General features: G+C 46.2%; 1 protein-coding gene across 1 annotated transcript; it reads left to right on the top strand.

Annotated features, from left to right (window-relative positions):
- Window positions 1-2016: 2016 nt before the first annotated feature.
- Window positions 2017-3428, top strand: LOC147889958 (putative CCR4-associated factor 1 homolog 6). The gene has a single exon (XM_087390516.1). It carries the CDS (start codon window positions 2510-2512, stop codon window positions 3329-3331), a length of 822 nt encoding a protein of 273 aa, XP_087246642.1. The 5' UTR covers window positions 2017-2509; the 3' UTR covers window positions 3332-3428.
- The last annotated feature ends 13674 nt before the right edge of the window (window positions 3429-17102 follow it).

The raw sequence follows: 17102 nt of genomic DNA, 5'->3' as shown, positions 1-17102 counted from the left end.
GAGAGAGAGAGAGAGAGAGAGAGAGAGAGAGAGAGAGAGAGAGAGAGAGAGAGAGGGGGGGGGGGAGAAGAGAGAGGGAGAGGGAGATGAGAAGAGAGAGAGAGAGAGAGAGAGAGAGAGAGAGAGAGAGAGAGAGAGAGAGAGAGAGAGAGAGAAAGAGAGACGGAGAGAGAGGGAGAGAGAGAGAGAGAGATGCCTCGCCCAGGCCTCTCCTTGCAGTGCTCCCAGGTAGCTAAGAACCTCTTTTAGCAGCATGCGAGCACATGTTGATCTACTTATCTGCTGCTGCTACACGACTGATGGCTAATCTACTAATCTATTGCTCAGGAGGACAAGCACAGTCAAGGATGAGCCAATCGGTCAACAAGCTTACATTATGATTGGTTCAACGAATTGTAAGATCAAGATCCTTAAATTTTATACATACAACGTTCGAGTAATGACGACTTTTCGAATTGTAAAGTTTGCATAGTATATCATATGCGCATCATTTCCAGAGGTGTCATTTACCTATACATCATCTTGGGAATCTTGCAAGGATCTTAACCAAAGCAAATTTGCAACACTACTTTTTTAATTAAAGCCTACATAATAGGATCTTAAATCATTGCGAACCTCGCCATATATTTTTATCTGCAACATGTAGTGAGGGGACAATAATTGTTGCTGTCTGAGAGTTCAATAGATTCCCCATGCCTTACATATCTATGTGTGTGTGTGTGTGCGCATGTGCGTGTGTGCATGTGCAGCACGTAGTCACGGGACAATTGTTGCTATTACTAGCTGGTGATGATCAAGCACAAGCAATGGGTGGTGTCATATGGGGTTTTGATGGCGTGCATCGTGGGGATAAACATGCTATGCTTTGTGGCATTGAACAAGCATTCTTGCGCATTGAAGGCTTGCAATAGCTTTACAACATCATGAAGTTCAATAAACAACTCCAATCTTTTTAAGATTAGCTTTGAGTTTGATTTATTTGTGGGAACTACTTTGTTGGACATGTCCACAAAATGTGGGAGCATTCAGTGTCTTCAATGACTTGCGGCCTCATTGCGATGAGCTTATGTGGAGTAAAATGATCTTAGGGTATGCTGAACAAGAAGAAAGCGAGGAAGCTTTTGGGTTTTGTGTGCAAATGCAAGAGCAAGGTCTTTTGCTAAGTAGATTTACCTTTGTTCACATCTTGAATGCACGTGGCAATGCATCAAGTTAGCAAATAAAAAAGGTCTCAAATTAGTAGGTTGATTTTGAGATCCCATGTTGAGACCCAGTGGAGCAGGTCTATGACCCGTCGTAGGCGGGCCATGCTACTCGTGGTGGGTTGAAGCTCCCAACATTAACGAACAGATGGAGGTGAGTTAATGCTTTCGATCCCACGTAGAGCCCCTTTGCTTTGTTTGTTGGCACTAAATAAATCTTCTAAGCAAAAGTAAGAGCACATTCTTGCAAGTGAATTTTCAAAGTTCTCTCATTTGCTAAAAAAGGACCTTCTCTCCACCTATTTAGGATATGAAAATCAATTCGCAATATCGTGAAAAAAGGCAACGTTACATGTACATTTAGAGTTCCACCATCTTCGCTTCAACAAAGCAACTCGTGTTCCAAATAACTCGAAATTTAGTTGTTCGCTCTTGCAACTCTTTAAAAGTAGGAAAGTCCTTTTACCCATCGAGTTTCTCGATCTCTCTAGATTTTTTGCGAGGACCCTGTGTCTCTAAAATTTTGCAGCTAACCACGATCTTTGTGGCAACTTCCGGAGTCCATGGTACGATGCCAATGTGCGGCCTTCCCTTGTTGTGATGCCAATTTGCTGGAACCAAAGATTGAGCCTTTGATTTAAATCTTCTCTCTTTCTTGGGAGGCTTGAATAATTTAAAATTTTGAAAAGGGATTGGGACTTGTGAGGACAGCTCAAAAGTCCTCTCTCTCTAGACCTACCTCGCACTGTCTCTCTCTCTCTTTCTCGCTGATGCATTTTGGGTTCTATTTTTTCTTCTTATCGCGACCCACCTCTTCTCTGCCTCTTTGCCGGCCAAGACGCAGCCCAAAGTTTGCTTTTCCCCTTTCTTCTCATACAGCCGTTGCTGCGTTTCCCCTTCGCCCTCAGGGTCTTATATCAAGCCGGTAACCTTGATCGGCAAAGCATTCACAGACGTTCTGCGGCTGGTTTTCTTCTGCCGAACAAGAAGAGAGGCGTCTTGCGCACGTAAGCCTCTGGCAACGGCCGTGCAGACAAGAGACATAGACGAGAAGCTTGAGGTTGTGTGAGCGGGACACAGGGAGACAGGAGGGAAATACGCAGAGAGAATGCCGCTGCGAACTGTAGATCTAGTTCTCCGTTAGTTTTCTTTTCGACCCTCCTTCGAAGCTTTCGGGAAACCAAAATTGCTGCCTTGTTCCCTTCGGTCTCCATTGCGGCGGACGTTCCACAGAGATTTTGGTGCTGTAGATTACTCTCGGAATCTTATCGAAAGCCTTGGTCGAAGAGCTCTCCGATCTTTCGTAGATGTCGATAATGCATAAAACCGACGGGCTCAGGATAAGGGAGGTCTGGGCAGACAACCTGGAGGAGGAGTTTGAGCTGATCCGCGAGATTGTTGATGACTACCCTTACTTGGCCATGGATACTGAGTTTCCTGGCGTGGTTGTGAGACCTCTGGGAATGTTCAAGTCTAGCGCTGACTACCACTACCAAACGCTGAGAGCGAATGTGAACATGCTGAAGCTCATACAACTGGGTCTGACGTTCTCCGATGAGAATGGCGCTTTCCCTAGGTGCGGCACTGACGAGTGCTGCGTGTGGCAGTTCAATTTCCGGGAATTCAGCTTGAGAGGGGATGTGTACGCCCAAGATTCGATCGAGCTCCTGAGGCAGAGTGGTATGGACTTCCGCAAGAATGAGGAGCGAGGCATCGATGCGCAGAGATTTGGGGAGCTGCTCATGTCTTCTGGTATCGTAATGAACGAGAACATGAACTGGGTTACTTTCCACAGCGGCTACGACTTCGGTTACTTGCTGAAGCTCCTCACATGTCAGAATTTACCGGCATCAGAGGCCGATTTCTTCAGCCTGCTAAGAATCTACTTTCCCACGGTGTATGACATAAAATATCTGATGAAGTTCTGCAACAACCTGCATGGTGGTCTGAACAGGCTAGCCGAGACCTTGGAGGTAGAGAGGTTCGGGTCCTGCCATCAAGCAGGTTCCGATAGCCTGCTTACTTCTTGTACATTCCGCAAACTTAAGGAGGAATTCTTCAATGGAGCCACGGAGAAGTACGCTGGAGTTCTGTATGGATTAGGCGTCGACAACGGTGACTCTTATTGATAAGGTTTGAAGGGTTTGGGGTTTGCTAATTGAACCCGTTCTTCCTCTCTGTACATGGCTTTGCGGATAAATTCCGCGATGAAACCTCTTTTTCTTCTTTTCCCAGTTTATTTTTCACTACTGTTCAATCTTGTTCATCTTCTTGTATGCATCCTTGGTTACTAGCGTTTCAATATTTTGAGGAAAGGGTGCATTTTGGCGTACATGCTTCATTGATTAAAATCAATGTAAAACCAATGGCTTTTTACAAAACATTAAGCTTGCTTTTTTGCGTTATTCTGGACATCTTAAACCGTTGATCTGCTTAGGTCCAGTCTGATGCGCTTGTTTTCCGCTATTTTATAGTATACATGGTACTTCATGCATTAGAAGCCTGCTGCGCCGACGCTAGTTTCTACGTTCAATCAACGGGTTCTGTGATCGCGTCAGATTGTTATATTTATAGGTGCTGTTTGTGCTCAGGATAGTCGAGTTGTTGCTTCCTCTGAATACCCACGGCGATTCTTATACTTCTCCATAGATAAGGATATCAAAAGAGGCTAGCTGCAGCATTCGCCATGCTATCTGCAGCCACAAACGTATTGAAAAGACAGACTTCTGAAAAGTTGGTAATATTCGGTGGAATAGCTCTTTTGAGTTCCAAATGATCCTCTGCTCCTTACTGCAGGTGTTTCAGGGTTTTCTAGTCGATTCATGTTGCGTATTTTCTCAACAATTCAGCTCTGGGATCTACAGATCCAGTACTTGGGCAGCTACGTAATAGAGGCTCTGATCTATCCTTCAATACGAGCAAAGCAATGTACATGCTAGGATGGTGAATGGTTCAACCATCCTTGCTAGTAGGGTTGGTTAGGTACAGTGGAAGAGTGATACAAACCCCACCACGTTGGGGGGCTTGTTGCGTGACATTGGAGCAGATACATTCTACAACCTTCTCACCATAGATGCCTTGGGTCTTGGTGGGCTAGCATCATATGTGGGGTGCATCTTACCCCACATGGAAACCTTGCCTCTTTTCAGGACCTACGGTCTTCATTTTAAGAACTGCCGTAGATAAGGCCAGGTTGGAGGCCACCTGAGTACGTCCTCAATGGAGGGAAAAGTGTAGATCTAGCAAGAAGGTATTGCTGTTTATCAAATGCAATCGGCATTTTTGGATTAGTCACAACCGGCCATTCTTTGATGTCTGTGAGCATGTTGGGATTGTGTGGGGTCTTTATCATAGCTTTTGGTTTGGAGGGAGGAGCTCCCACCCTTCCAAGTCCTCATAGAAGGCCACTTTCTAGCACTCTTTCATCCTCTCCCCTTTCTCTCCTATTCATTCCCAGCCTTTGGAGGCTTAAGAAGGGAGAAGTTGAAAGGTTGCAACTTGGAATTAAAGGGTTCATGAGGTACATCAGCCATAATCATGGAATCCTGTGGTTTGGTTATGGTAAGGTGGGAAACGATGAGGGCTCAACATGGTCTACCAAGGAGGGATGTTGCTGTGCACTAATGTACTCCTGGGGACAGTAAGTATTTAGACCAATGTGGTTGTGCAAGGGCTGATTGTCATCAATATTATAATACCCATTTGCAAAACAGTCATAACAGCCATCTTCCTTTTGCTGTGCATTATCTTCATAACTTTGGCTGTCATTTTCAGGTTGTACCATGTAGATGCCGCTTTTGTTTTTGGCAGTGGTCATGAACATATAAGAATCAGCTGTAGGGCTCTGCCAGCTGGCATAATCCCTGCAATCTACATGCTTGGCCAGGTTTCCATCCCCACCATTAAGTTCAGTCCTAGATGAATGCATCTCTGTTGTGGCGTGCATACAAAGGCATGTTCACTAGCTTTGAAGCATGATTTGGCTGTGTACGAGTGAGAGGCATAGGATGGCTGGGCTGCATTGGCTGCATTACCAGCATTGGCATACGTGCATTCTCCTCAGATGTTGGGTGCTATTTTTATCGGCCTGCTTAGCCTTTGCCATCACACCTCTAGGCATCATAGCTTCAAAAACAAGTGGCTGCTTTATGGCATTTGTATCTCAACTTTTAGCATGGAATGACCCCACGAATGACAACTCTGTCGGTTTTAACAGCTGAATGTGTAAGGTACAACCACCGTCATATATATTGCGACCTTGCAGAGTGTTTTGTGCTTGCAATGCACTGGCCCACGAGGCAAAGTGTATTTCAGCTTGGAGACCACCTGAAAGCTGATGCATGATAATCTTATCAATAAGCCCAAACGGAAAAAATACTTGATGCAACACATCCAATGTAATGGGGTGCAACAGATGATGGATGGTGATTAGAAGGATTCCCTTGGGCTGTGAATCTTCCTCCTGTTGAAGCTGCCCTAAGCTTTCTGCATACTGCTCACCGGCCTGCATAAGCTGCCCAAAAGTCGAGGCACGTTGCCCCATGTTCCCTCCAAAGGCATGTGGCTGTCCCATAGTGTGTGACCAAGCTTTGTTGCTGTCCCACTGCGCCAAATGCATGCACATGTGCTCAATTCCTGCCTGTCTCAAAGCTTGAAATGTGATGGAGAGGCTTGGAAGAAGGGTTGTCGAAAAGCCTTCGGAAACGGGGTCCAAATGAGCCCAAATAGGGCTGTGGAAAGCCCCTAAAAGAGGCTGGAATTCTGAGTTTTTGCCCTCTTTTTATTATTATTTATATATATATATATATAAATTTTTTGAGGTCCCTAAGTCACCTAAGACAGTTAGGACTCCGAACCTAAGACTGGTAAGACAGTTAGGACACTGACCAAGCCCAAACTAACCCTCCTTTTAACCCTAGTTAGCACTAACCTAACCTAGATCCAAACTATAACCAAACCTAAGCCCGATTGACCCAACCTAAACCTACTAAACCTAACCCAACCAACTAACCTAGCCCAAAACTAACGCAGAGTAAAAGTAACCTAGGAATACTGTTGACCTTAGCCTAAGCAGCACGGATGGATGGCGCGATGACGGCTGAGGGACGCCGACAGAACGACGTGAGGCGGGCGACGGACAATGGTGGAGATGGAACGACGTGAAGCGCGGCAAAGCACAGAGCAAGGTAGAGAGGCACTACAGGTGGAACTTCAGCGGGGCTGTCGGGACAGCGACGATGATGATGGCTTTTCCACAGACGAAGCCGTTGAAGGTGGTGCTGTCGACGAGGCTCGCTGGTAGCGTGGAAGGCGCGCATGGGTGTTCTGGCAAGGGATAGGCAACGGAGAAACGGGATGAGCAGCTAGTTCCACCGTGAACAGAGATGGGCGGGGCGAGACGCGTCCACGTGAAGATGCGACGTGGGCAGGGATGATGACGATGCATAGGGGAGCGATGACGATGCATACAAGAGCGCTGGTTGCTCACATCTTTCGGCCCGAGGATTGGCGCTCACGTTTTTTTTTTCTCCGTAGAAAAAGTTCTGATGCCCCTTTGCCTTTGATTCAATTCTCTTGTTCAAATGACTAGAGGTCTCTCTACTCTTGCTGAAAGGCTGCTGGACCTTCGACGGATGCTTTTCTTCTTTTTCTTTTTTTTTTGGTTCGATGTAGCAGGTCGGGCCACACTCGATTCTCAAGGCTTGGGAATGTATACAGTGAACGCTTGTGTACGGACGTGGGCGGTACGCGTTGGTGAATCAGGTCCAAGAACGGGCTCTTATACCAATGTAGAGAATGGGTAGGGACAGATTTGGAGAAAGGGGGATAGAGGGGCAGAAGGGAGAGAGAGATGGGAAGAGGGAAAGGAAAGGGTAGGAGAGAGAGAATGAGGTAGGAAAGAGAGAGAGAATGAGGTAGGAAAGAGAGAATGAGGTAGCAAAGAGAGGGAGAGATTGAGAGGGAGTAGGGAAGAGAGAGAGAGAGAGAGAGAGAGAGAGAGAGAGAGAGAGTGTAGGGAGGAAGGAGGAAGGGAGCGTAGATGGGATTAGATGTCACATCAAAAAGTGGCCAAGTGCATGAGAGGATGGTACTTATATAGTATCCCCTTAGCTATTTAGACCCCTCTATCTAGCAAACACCCTCAAATACTAAATATCCTCCCCCCCGCCCCCCTTCCCTCCCTCTTTTTTCGAAAAAAGAAACAATAATTTACAAAGCCAGCGTGCCTTATGTATCTTAATTTTTTCCCCATACGGTTCAACGTAACAGTACTCATGCTGTACATATGGTGGTTGGTACCACCCTATGGCTCCATTGAGATATGGTCCCTTCAAGATCCTTTAAAGGGTCAATGATAATCCCTACTTGTCAAACTTACCCTTGGCCTATTCTGCCATCGCACAATCGATTTTGAATATTTGCCTCCCTACTCCTTTACTTTCCAATGATATTACTTCTATCTCAATTCCAACTTCCCCCATATTACCAACATCGAGGACTCTATACAGCAAGGTCAGAGACACTGGAAGGGCCCTTGGGGCTTTGTACATGGTCGGTAGAAAGGGACAAGTCCCATCTAGGGCCATCTAGAGAGAACATACAGTAGCTCAGCTCTAGAGTCCCATTGGTTGGTTGCCATCTAGATAGAACATACAGCAGCTCAGCTCTAGAGTCCCATTGGTTGGTTGAGGTTGTTGAAAGTCTCAAACACTAGAGGAAGGCCATGGTGTGGATTTATTATCGGGTCCATCATTTGGTGCCAAGGATGACATTTATCTCACGTTGGGCCATGGAGCCTAAATCATTACCAAGGTGGACCTTTTAGTTGCTCAGATTTTATAGTCCAGAGTATGAGTCATTAGGTAGGTCTAGCTAAGGTTCAACCACAAGGATGGTGAATGGTGCAACCATAATAAGGAACCATACTTAGTATCATTGGTTAAGTAACTTGGAAGTGCTATGCAAATCTCCACTACATTGGAGGCCTTGCCATGTAGCATTTGGGCCTAGTCTCAGCTCGACTGCCCATCTATGACACATTGTCTAACCCCTTCGTCGTACGCCGTGACCCCTTTGTGAGCCCTAGTCCAGGGATGAGTCAGGCATGAGCTATAGGGGTTTGTTCCCAGTTTCCAAAGTCACAAGCCACAATGGAGCAGTTCGGGTCGCCAAGGCAAAGTGTTGCGAGGTATCTACCTAGCAACAAGTTCAGAAGAGGGGAATGTCACATGCAACAGGGGTCAAGCCCAGGTGGCAGTGACAATTGGCTGCCTAGACAGCAAATCGTAGCATATCTTGCAAGCTTTGGGGGTCCCTAAGGGCAGCAGAGAGTGTGGATGGAGGGCAAGAGGGGCACCCTGCATAGGCATCCCCAAGGGCTTCCTGAAATGGCCCAAAAGGGCCTGATTTTATAGGCAAGGCCAGCAGCCTGGTCAGTCGGTTGTGCTGGCCCAAGGTTGGCTGGTTCCCAGCCCTATATAAGGGGCCTTCAGCCCCCCTTCTCACAGACTCAGCCTTCCTCAGTTTAGGACTCAGCTTCCAACCTCCAGCAGCGCTTCCAGCCAGCATATGAGCGAGATTTGGGTGTCCTAGTTCTGCAGCATAGTTCCATCTCCCGCATGTAGTAGTTAGGGGAGTGGTATCAGCACAGTTTTGTAGGCCAATTTGGCAACCATGTATAAATAAAGCAGTGTACTATAGTTAGGTAGATCTCTTGTATCTCTCATGCTTGAGTTCTCCTTGTATGTCCATCTATGTTTCTGCTTAGCTAGTCCCCGCATGCTACATTGGTTCCTTCCGATCTGAGTTAGGTTGGAGGGAGTCCCGGCAGCAAAGCTTAGTTATGGGGACTCAGCCAGCAGAGGAGGGAGCATGTGTGGGATATTATCTAATTCTGTATTTTGTCCCTACCCCAGACCAGTGGTAGTACCATACTCCATTAGATCGTGCACCGGGCCGGCTCCTGTCTTCACTCATATGCATTTACACCTTGCGGGGCAAGGTTAGGGGGAATTTTTTTCCCCTGGCAGTCATTATTGCAGCAGTTGGTGGGTCTACCAGTCTTCCATCATGGACCCATCCAGTAGAGCAGCTCTCAGGCAAGCGTTCAGGGAACAAGATCATCTCCTTGAGCAGTATAAAGTCTTTTCTGAGCAGCCCGAGCAGGACAAGAAGACAAAGGATGATGCAATGACTTTGGACCGTTTCAGGACGCCTTGAGGCGGCCGCGCAACGATCTAGATGTCGTGCCGACTTGGCAGCATATGGAGTCCAATGCAGGCGACTCCGAGAGCAGATTCTTGTACAACACCAGCATTTTCTCATGGCCTGCTCACAGTTCCTCTCCACATCTGCAGTACCCACAGACCGTGCATCAGCAAGAAGTCCTTTATATGCACCGGAGTCTTCCATCTCCAAGCACAGTTCAGTGGACTATTTTGCAGCAGCTCAGACAGTGGTTTCCCTTGGGTCTACCAATCCAGGGGATCATTCAGTTTCAACTTTCCACAATAGCTACATGCAGCGCCTCAGGGTCTTCCACCCATGGGGGTAGTGCAGCCATTTCCACAGTGTGCTCTCAGGGGTCTTCCATCCCTGGGGCCAGCTTAGCTCATTCCGCAGGCCGAGATGATGAGACTCTTGGATCTACCACCTATGGAAATCATCTAGCTTCAACAGCAGCTTCAACAGCCTATTCTCTTGGAGTTTCCACCTGAAAGGATCAGTCAATTCATGCAGTCACGTTGGATGAGTCTTTTACTCGTCCAGTAGCTTTATCATGTCCAGTTAGTTCCTCTGGGTCTTCCACTCCGGGAACTCAGTCAGTTGGATCAGCTTTAGCAGGGGAGTAGATGGTTTTCACAGCTATGAGGTATGGGTCTTCCACCCTTGGAGATATCTTAGACCCATCAGCATTTGCCATAGATGAGCCTCTTGGGTCCACCGCCCGAAGGCGTCGTCTGTTCCCCACAGTTAGTTCTCTTGGGGATTCCACCAAAGGGGGGGATGGAGCAGATAGATGTGATGGGTCTTCCACCCATCCAGCCTCTTCATCAACTCCGGTCAGTTCCTATGGGGCTTCCACCCTTGAAGCTTAGTTGGCCACATCAGTTTTAGTCGGCATGACTCACATTTCACCTTCTCATCAGGAGTGTTCAGGACTAGGGGACTCAGTTTCCAGTCCCATTGGCCGTGATGCTCAGCAGGAGAGGACGTATCAAGAGTTTGCCAGACCAGTGTTAGGCCTAGCTTGAGGGAGTACCCTCATAACTAGAGTCGCAGGTATAGCTATCACTAGTACGAAGGTTGATGACTCCTCGGTAGTCCATGAGGATATTCATGCAGTTCCCTCTGCAGCTCCCCTTCCTCCATTATTTAAGGAGGCAGCAGTTGCAATACCAGTCAGCAGAGAGGTTGATGAGGCCCTCTCATTATTGTGTTCTTCACTATGGGAGGTTAGTCATATAGTGTCCTCTCCATTAGAACGCGAGCCACCAGCAGTTGCAGTGACCAGTGTCTACATTGGCAGTTCCCTTGGTGATGATAGTAGTTTGGTCGATTCATTAGAGGTGTGCTCATCAGCCTTAGTACTACCTCAGTACCTCAGGGAGACATGCTCAGTCCCAGTATCCCATCAGGAAGAAGCTATGCCAGTCATCTCACTTCTTTCGAGAGGCATACCAGCCATTCATGGTAGACGAGGTGTTCTCAGCAGTTCTAGACATCTCACAGTTCTTTCAGGCAACATCCCATTCAGTTGAGTCATTTGAGGGGTGCACAACAACTCCACTGTTCCTTCGGAGAGAATCCAATACAGTCTCCTCCTTGGAGGGGTGTTTTGTAGTCCTAGTCGCCGCTCAGCTCAGCTCCTTGGAGAGACAAACACGGTCTCATCTCTCTCGGAGTTTCTCAGAGAGACTGTTCCAGAGTCCAGGAGGATGGCAGAGTTTTTACCCTCAAGAGTTATCACGCCAATAGAGGAGGCAAGTTCATTCCAGCTTTCCCTCACTGCTGACAACAGTACCACAATTTCCATAAGTGCATGTGAGTATTTTGGAGTTACCAGGTTTTCAGTTTTGATTGCCTAGCTTCAATGGCTTATCATCACCTCAACAGTTCCTAGAGTAGCACCAGTATTTCTATGTCTGTGGACCTTCGGCAGTGGGGAGAATGCATGCCAACAGTTTACCGTAGCCAGTTTCATGCCATTGGACTTCCGGAGTGCAATGCCTCCACATCAGCAGCCCAATCAGACCTCAGCAGGTCACAAGGATAGCAGGCAGTTCCTATGTCCAGGAGCCTATCAGAGTGCCATACCACCCGAAGATCAAGAGTTTGTAGTAGTAGCGTGGTGGGCTGACTGGCCTCAGCAGTTTGGCTTCTAGTCTTCACGGCAGTACCAGCTCTCAGGAGTTTTTATTTAGCCATCGAGTTATCATAACAGAACATTTGTTCCTTAGCCTGTTGGAGGAGTACCAGATCAGTCCCAATGCTAGACTGTTATTCCTTAGGTCTTTCGGAGGACAGTCAAGTTTCGAGCAGCAGTTGGTGGTCATCATAATCGCATTCGCTTTGCAGATTCACTCAGTCCCTCAGTAGCTATCATCATCCATAATTCAAGCAGGAGGGAATGTCACATGCACCCCTACACTAGGGAGCATGGTGACACACAATCTGACCCATTTGTCGTCTGCTGTGACCCCCATTGTGAGCCCTAGTCCAAGGACGAGTCAGCAAGCATGAGCTACGGGGCCATTCCCAGTTCCCAAAGTCACAAGCCAGAAGAGGGGAATGTCACATGCACTAGGGTCAAGCCTCAGTGGCAGTGACAACTGGCTGCCTAGACAGCAAATCTCAGCATATCTGGCGAGCTTTGGGGTTTCCCAAAGTGTGGATGGAGGGCAAGAGGGGCACCCTGCATAGACAGCCCCAAGGCTTTCTTGAAATGGCCCAAAAGGGCTGGTTTTATAGGCAATGGCCAGTAGCTTGGTTGGCCAAAACCGACCTGCTAGTCGGTTGGCTGGTTCCCAGCTCTATATAAGGGGCCTACAGCCATTATTGCAAGAAACGTTTCTAGAATTTAACTTGAGTTTCGTCTAGAAACGCATATAAATATGTATTTTATATAAAATATATTATTATATATACATATATAACATAAACATAGTGCACGCATACCTCAGATACACACATACACAATGGGCACTTTGAAAATTCAAGAGATAACATGCTAACAGGTAGGAGCTAGGAGCATACAGAGTACACGACCGAGGTGACAAGTCACAAGCCTATAGGTGACAAGTCACTTAGAGCAGCCTACAGGTGACAAGTCAATGCTAAGTGGTCACAAGCCTATAACCTACACCCTACATAAGTAGTAACTTGTAAGTACAGCCTTCAAATTTAATCATCATTCATTCTCTTAAAGTTTAAATTTCAAATTTCAAAAATTTAATGCCTAAATAAAGTTTAAACTTTGAAGAAGCATTGTGAAAGATGGTCCATGCCAGTGGCACTAGCCACATGGGTCAGATTTATCATTTCATTCAACATTGCTCAAGAGTCAAGACTCAAGTGTCAATCATCGTCAATCGATACAAAATATAACAAAATGTAATACGTGTAACATGTTTGATGTCATAATGTCAAATGTTAAACAGATAACTGTATACATAATACATCATCCATGAAACCATGCTACAAGCCTTGAAGGCCTTTAGGCAGTAGGCTACAAGCTAGCTTTATAGCCTCCAGGTAACATTCTACACTCTACTATCTAGTCTCTAGAGCTAGGGGAGCCTAGGGCTCTGTCTCCTCTCCAAGATCTGCTTCCTCCTCACTACCCTCTGAGGATGAATCTGCATCCTTTTGTCATGTGCACGGATTGGTATCTGACGTGTACTGGGGTACACAAGACTAGCTCAGGTAGCTTGGGGAGGCTTAGGGCTAGGCAGGCTTGATTCTTTGGTTGAGTGGCAAGGGTGCGAACCAGTTAGAGGTCTTTGCTATTTTTGGCGCATTGGGCCTGAGTCTATATAAGGGGCCTAGAAGTTCAGTTCTCAGAGAGCCGATGGGAGCAAGTCTTGTTCCTAGGTGCTAGGTCTGATCCTGGATTGAGTCGCAAACGCGCACCTGCATCTTAGCGTAGCCCAAGGCTCAGTAGCAGATCCTAGGTCTCTTGGCGCCACCACCCAGTGGCTGGTTAGGAACTGGTTGGGAGTTCATGCCAGTAGCTTAGCTTATGGCTCGGAGGGGACATCTCCTGATTCGGGATGGCATCCCGTAGATGTCATGGTTGGGTGGTGAGTAGCCTGCTCAGATTCCTCATGTTTGGTGTGTTCTTGTGTTTGCTTGCAAATCATAGGTTTTAGGAGTGCTGGGGTTGTGTCACATTTGGAGAGGAAGAGGAAGTATCACCCTCGAACCAACATGTGGCTTGCCACTGATTTGAGTCCTTTGAGTCTGTGGTGTTTGCCAATGCCTTCTCCTCTTGTGCCTCATCTCTACCTCGATGTCCTCGGTATGAGGATGCAGGAATAGGTACATGTGATCCCTTTGTGAGACTTGTGCTTGATGCTGATAATTGCGAATCTGAGGAGCCTGTGATGATCTCGAGGCCGTGGAAAGTGTCTTTGTATCCTCTCCAGTAGCTGCAGCTTGTATTCGTGGTGCACAAGCTCGAGGCTGTGAGCATGTCTGATGTCGGAATCGAAGTGTATCCTGTCGGGGTGGTCGTAGACATCGTCGTTCTCTCGACTTCGTTGGATGATAGACATATCGACAGGTTTCAGCTTTATCTTGTCGGGATTAACTTGCTTTGGCTTCCACTCAAGGCTATCAGTGCAGACCTGTACGTCTCAAGCAGATGTAGGTTGGCATTTACATACACCAATCTGTTGAGCTGCTCCACGCTCAACCTTACATGATAGAGAAGTCAATTGAAGGCTGAAGCTATTTTTTAAAATATAAGCTATAACTTAGAATCTACTAAACACTAAAGAACTTGTTTCTCTTCTTGGTGTGTATGTCTGCATATATACTCTATATCCTCTTAGGTGCAATCTTGTGAGAGGATGCGAATAGCTAGGGTGTGCAATGAATGAAGGATTTAGAATCCCAACAACAGTTGCTGTCTCTTTCTTTAGCAATTGCACGGGAGAAATGACCCATTTCATTGTGGAACTCCACTATATCCCCTTCAATTCTATTGCAATTTGCAATACAAAAATAATTAGATAAATCATCACATAAACTTGCAAGCCATCTGGCATGCTAGCAGCTAGCAGCTCAATTGCCTTTCTTGAATCTAGATTCTGAAATCATCTCAAGCATGGTTGACACGTACGATCATGTTTGATGCGTATCGTGCGATATTAGTGCGGTAACTAAACGAACTAAAAATCTTAGGCGTACGTTCGATGGTACGTTCAATACCCCAAAGAAAAGGTAGAGATTTTAGAGTTTTGGAGTAGGTACTTGTACAAGCTTTAAAACTTGTACAAACATGTTATATAGGTGCTTGATGGAGATAAAGAGGGAGAGAGATGGAAATGATGCAGCTTGAGCCTTGTCACTTGTTGGAGATGGAGAGGGAAGAGTCGAGACTCAAAGTTAAGAGGTAGATGCTTAGTGTGACATCATAGTGAGGAGAGAGGGGGTTTATATGGAACCTTGCCATTTGGGAGGCCCAAAATCAGTTTGCCAGAACCATCACCAATAACAAAATGAGCCATCCAAAACAAACGAACGAAAAAAAAAACCCCCGAACATAACGTACGGATTGAACGGGACAATATGGAATGAACGGGATGTTCTGTACATCGAACGAGGGCAACCATGATCTCAAGACTCACCTATTCTGGACCGATGGTTCGTAGTGTGCGACAGTGTGGATTGGCTTATGAAACCAATCCCATCTCTTCCTCCAAATCACTAATATGTCATCTTTTCAGAAACATTGGTTTACCAAAAGAAATCGAGTTAGAGCTTAGAGCTAAGAGATTAGAGAAATCTTGACTTAGAAGTTAGTATTAAGGGCAAGTTACAAGACTTGTATTTTTAGTATTTACCTCATCTGCTCAAGGATAGGGCAATCCTCCGTGGCTTTTTGAAGCTTCAACATGAACTCATAAAGCAAGTCCATAGTACAACCTTTGTGGTCAAACAGTTGAAGCACAAAGTACAAGGGCTCTATGCACATTTGAATAGAAAGGGCTTCCTGCCAAAACTGATTTTTGAAGACAATCCCCTCTACATTTTGTCTAGCAAGCAATCTCGAATTATTCCAGTCCAACCAATGTGAATTGGTTATCATTCGACGAAAGCTCTCTTTGGTCTTAATGAGCCTATGAAAATAAATCCCTTTTTGAGCCCTTGGTGAAGAAGAAATGTTAAGAGAGAATTACAAACAAATTTAAGAGCCAGGAAAGAATTTTCAAGAGAGAATTACAAGAGAGAATTACATACCTGCTAAGCACCAGGAAAATATAGCCAAAGTGTGTCTTGGAGGGTCTCACAGGCTTCCACTTGCACTCCCTTCTAAATAGGGCTAGTGCATGTGGCTTACGAGTGATGTAAGTCACTAATTGCATCGCTTTTTCGACCACAATAGACACCCAAGGCAGCTTTCCAATATCCTCGATCATCAAGTCGAGGGAGTGTGAAGCACAAGGAGTCCATACAATCTCTTCTCTGGGAGACTTTCCGTTCTCCTGCAGTGGGAGCCATTGTCGGTGATGACTTGCACCACATTGTCTTCATCAACCTCCCAACGGCATGTCTCGAGGCCATGGGATAAGAGGAGAGACTCGAGAGGTTGGAACTTGGAGAGGATAGAGCTAAGAGGATAGAGGAGAGGTTTTGGAGAGGAGAGATGTTACGCTTAAGTTGAGGCAACATGACCTCGAACGGGTCAGTCGACATTTTCCTTTAAAGGATCAATGGTTGTATTATATTTGTTTGGGCTTCACGTAAATGATCAAAAAGGAATCAAGGTCAAGGTCCTTGGTGAGGGTGACATGGCACAAGACTAGGTGGATCTTAGGCTAAGGGGTCTAAATGCATAAAATGTGCCAAGGGGCAAATGATTCAATGATATCCCAAGAGAGGGGTAAATGATGCATTGAGGAGATGCCCTCAAATGTAGACATGTGGCATACTAGATCCATCTAGGGAATTTTGGGGCTTGGTGGAATTTGCAAGCTTGAGCCTTCACGTTGTTGACTATTGAGAGGTTTTGCTACCACCGAGGTTGGCTGGGAGGAAATTGTGTGTGCCTGCCCCGTGATAGATTGTGAATTTGATTTGTGAACTGAGCAAAGGATTGAGAGCGTAAGATTTTGGTATTAGAGCACATTGGATACATTCCGGGAAAGACAATTCAGTCGCATAGGTTTGTCCTCTTTGCCATCAAATTGACCACTTTGGTGTTGCCTTTAATTACGTTTATCACGGAGCATTTTTGGAGCGTGAAACAGCTATGGCTTTGTGCTAAGGTCACAAAAGTATCCCGAGGATCTTTAAGGAGCGGAGGGTCGTCTGAGTGCGTAGAGTTGGGCGTTGTGTTCGCTGCTATGACATGGTTACTTTGCATGTAGCATCCAGAACAGGTTGATATTTACTTGATAGATACTTAGACGCATACTACGACGATTGTTAAGCCGCAGGTCCGATACACGTCAACCCAACTTCGGAGCCGAACTGCGCTTCTTTCTTTCAACTAATATACTGGGCAAAGTTCAGCCAAAACCTGTGATGCGTCGAAGTTCAGCCAATACCTGTGATGCGTCGAAGTTCAGCCAATACTTGTGATGCATCGAAGTTCAGCATGATATTTGCTGTAGCGTAGAGACGACGAAGTCGACGGGCCATTCTGATTTTTCAGAGGTATTCTATGTCAGC

This window comes from Dipteris shenzhenensis, chromosome 19 (genome assembly GCF_047967505.1).
Source record: "Dipteris shenzhenensis isolate YYH24624 ecotype China chromosome 19, Dip_SZ_1.0, whole genome shotgun sequence".
NCBI classification, from domain to species: domain Eukaryota; kingdom Viridiplantae; phylum Streptophyta; class Polypodiopsida; order Gleicheniales; family Dipteridaceae; genus Dipteris; species Dipteris shenzhenensis.
This window is presented reverse-complemented; position numbering and strand designations above follow the sequence as displayed.

Excerpts from the sequence above, each read along its gene's own strand:
- LOC147889958 (XM_087390516.1), top strand. The coding sequence starts at position 2,510 with ATGTCGATAATGCATAAAACCGACGGGCTCAGGATAAGGGAGGTCTGG.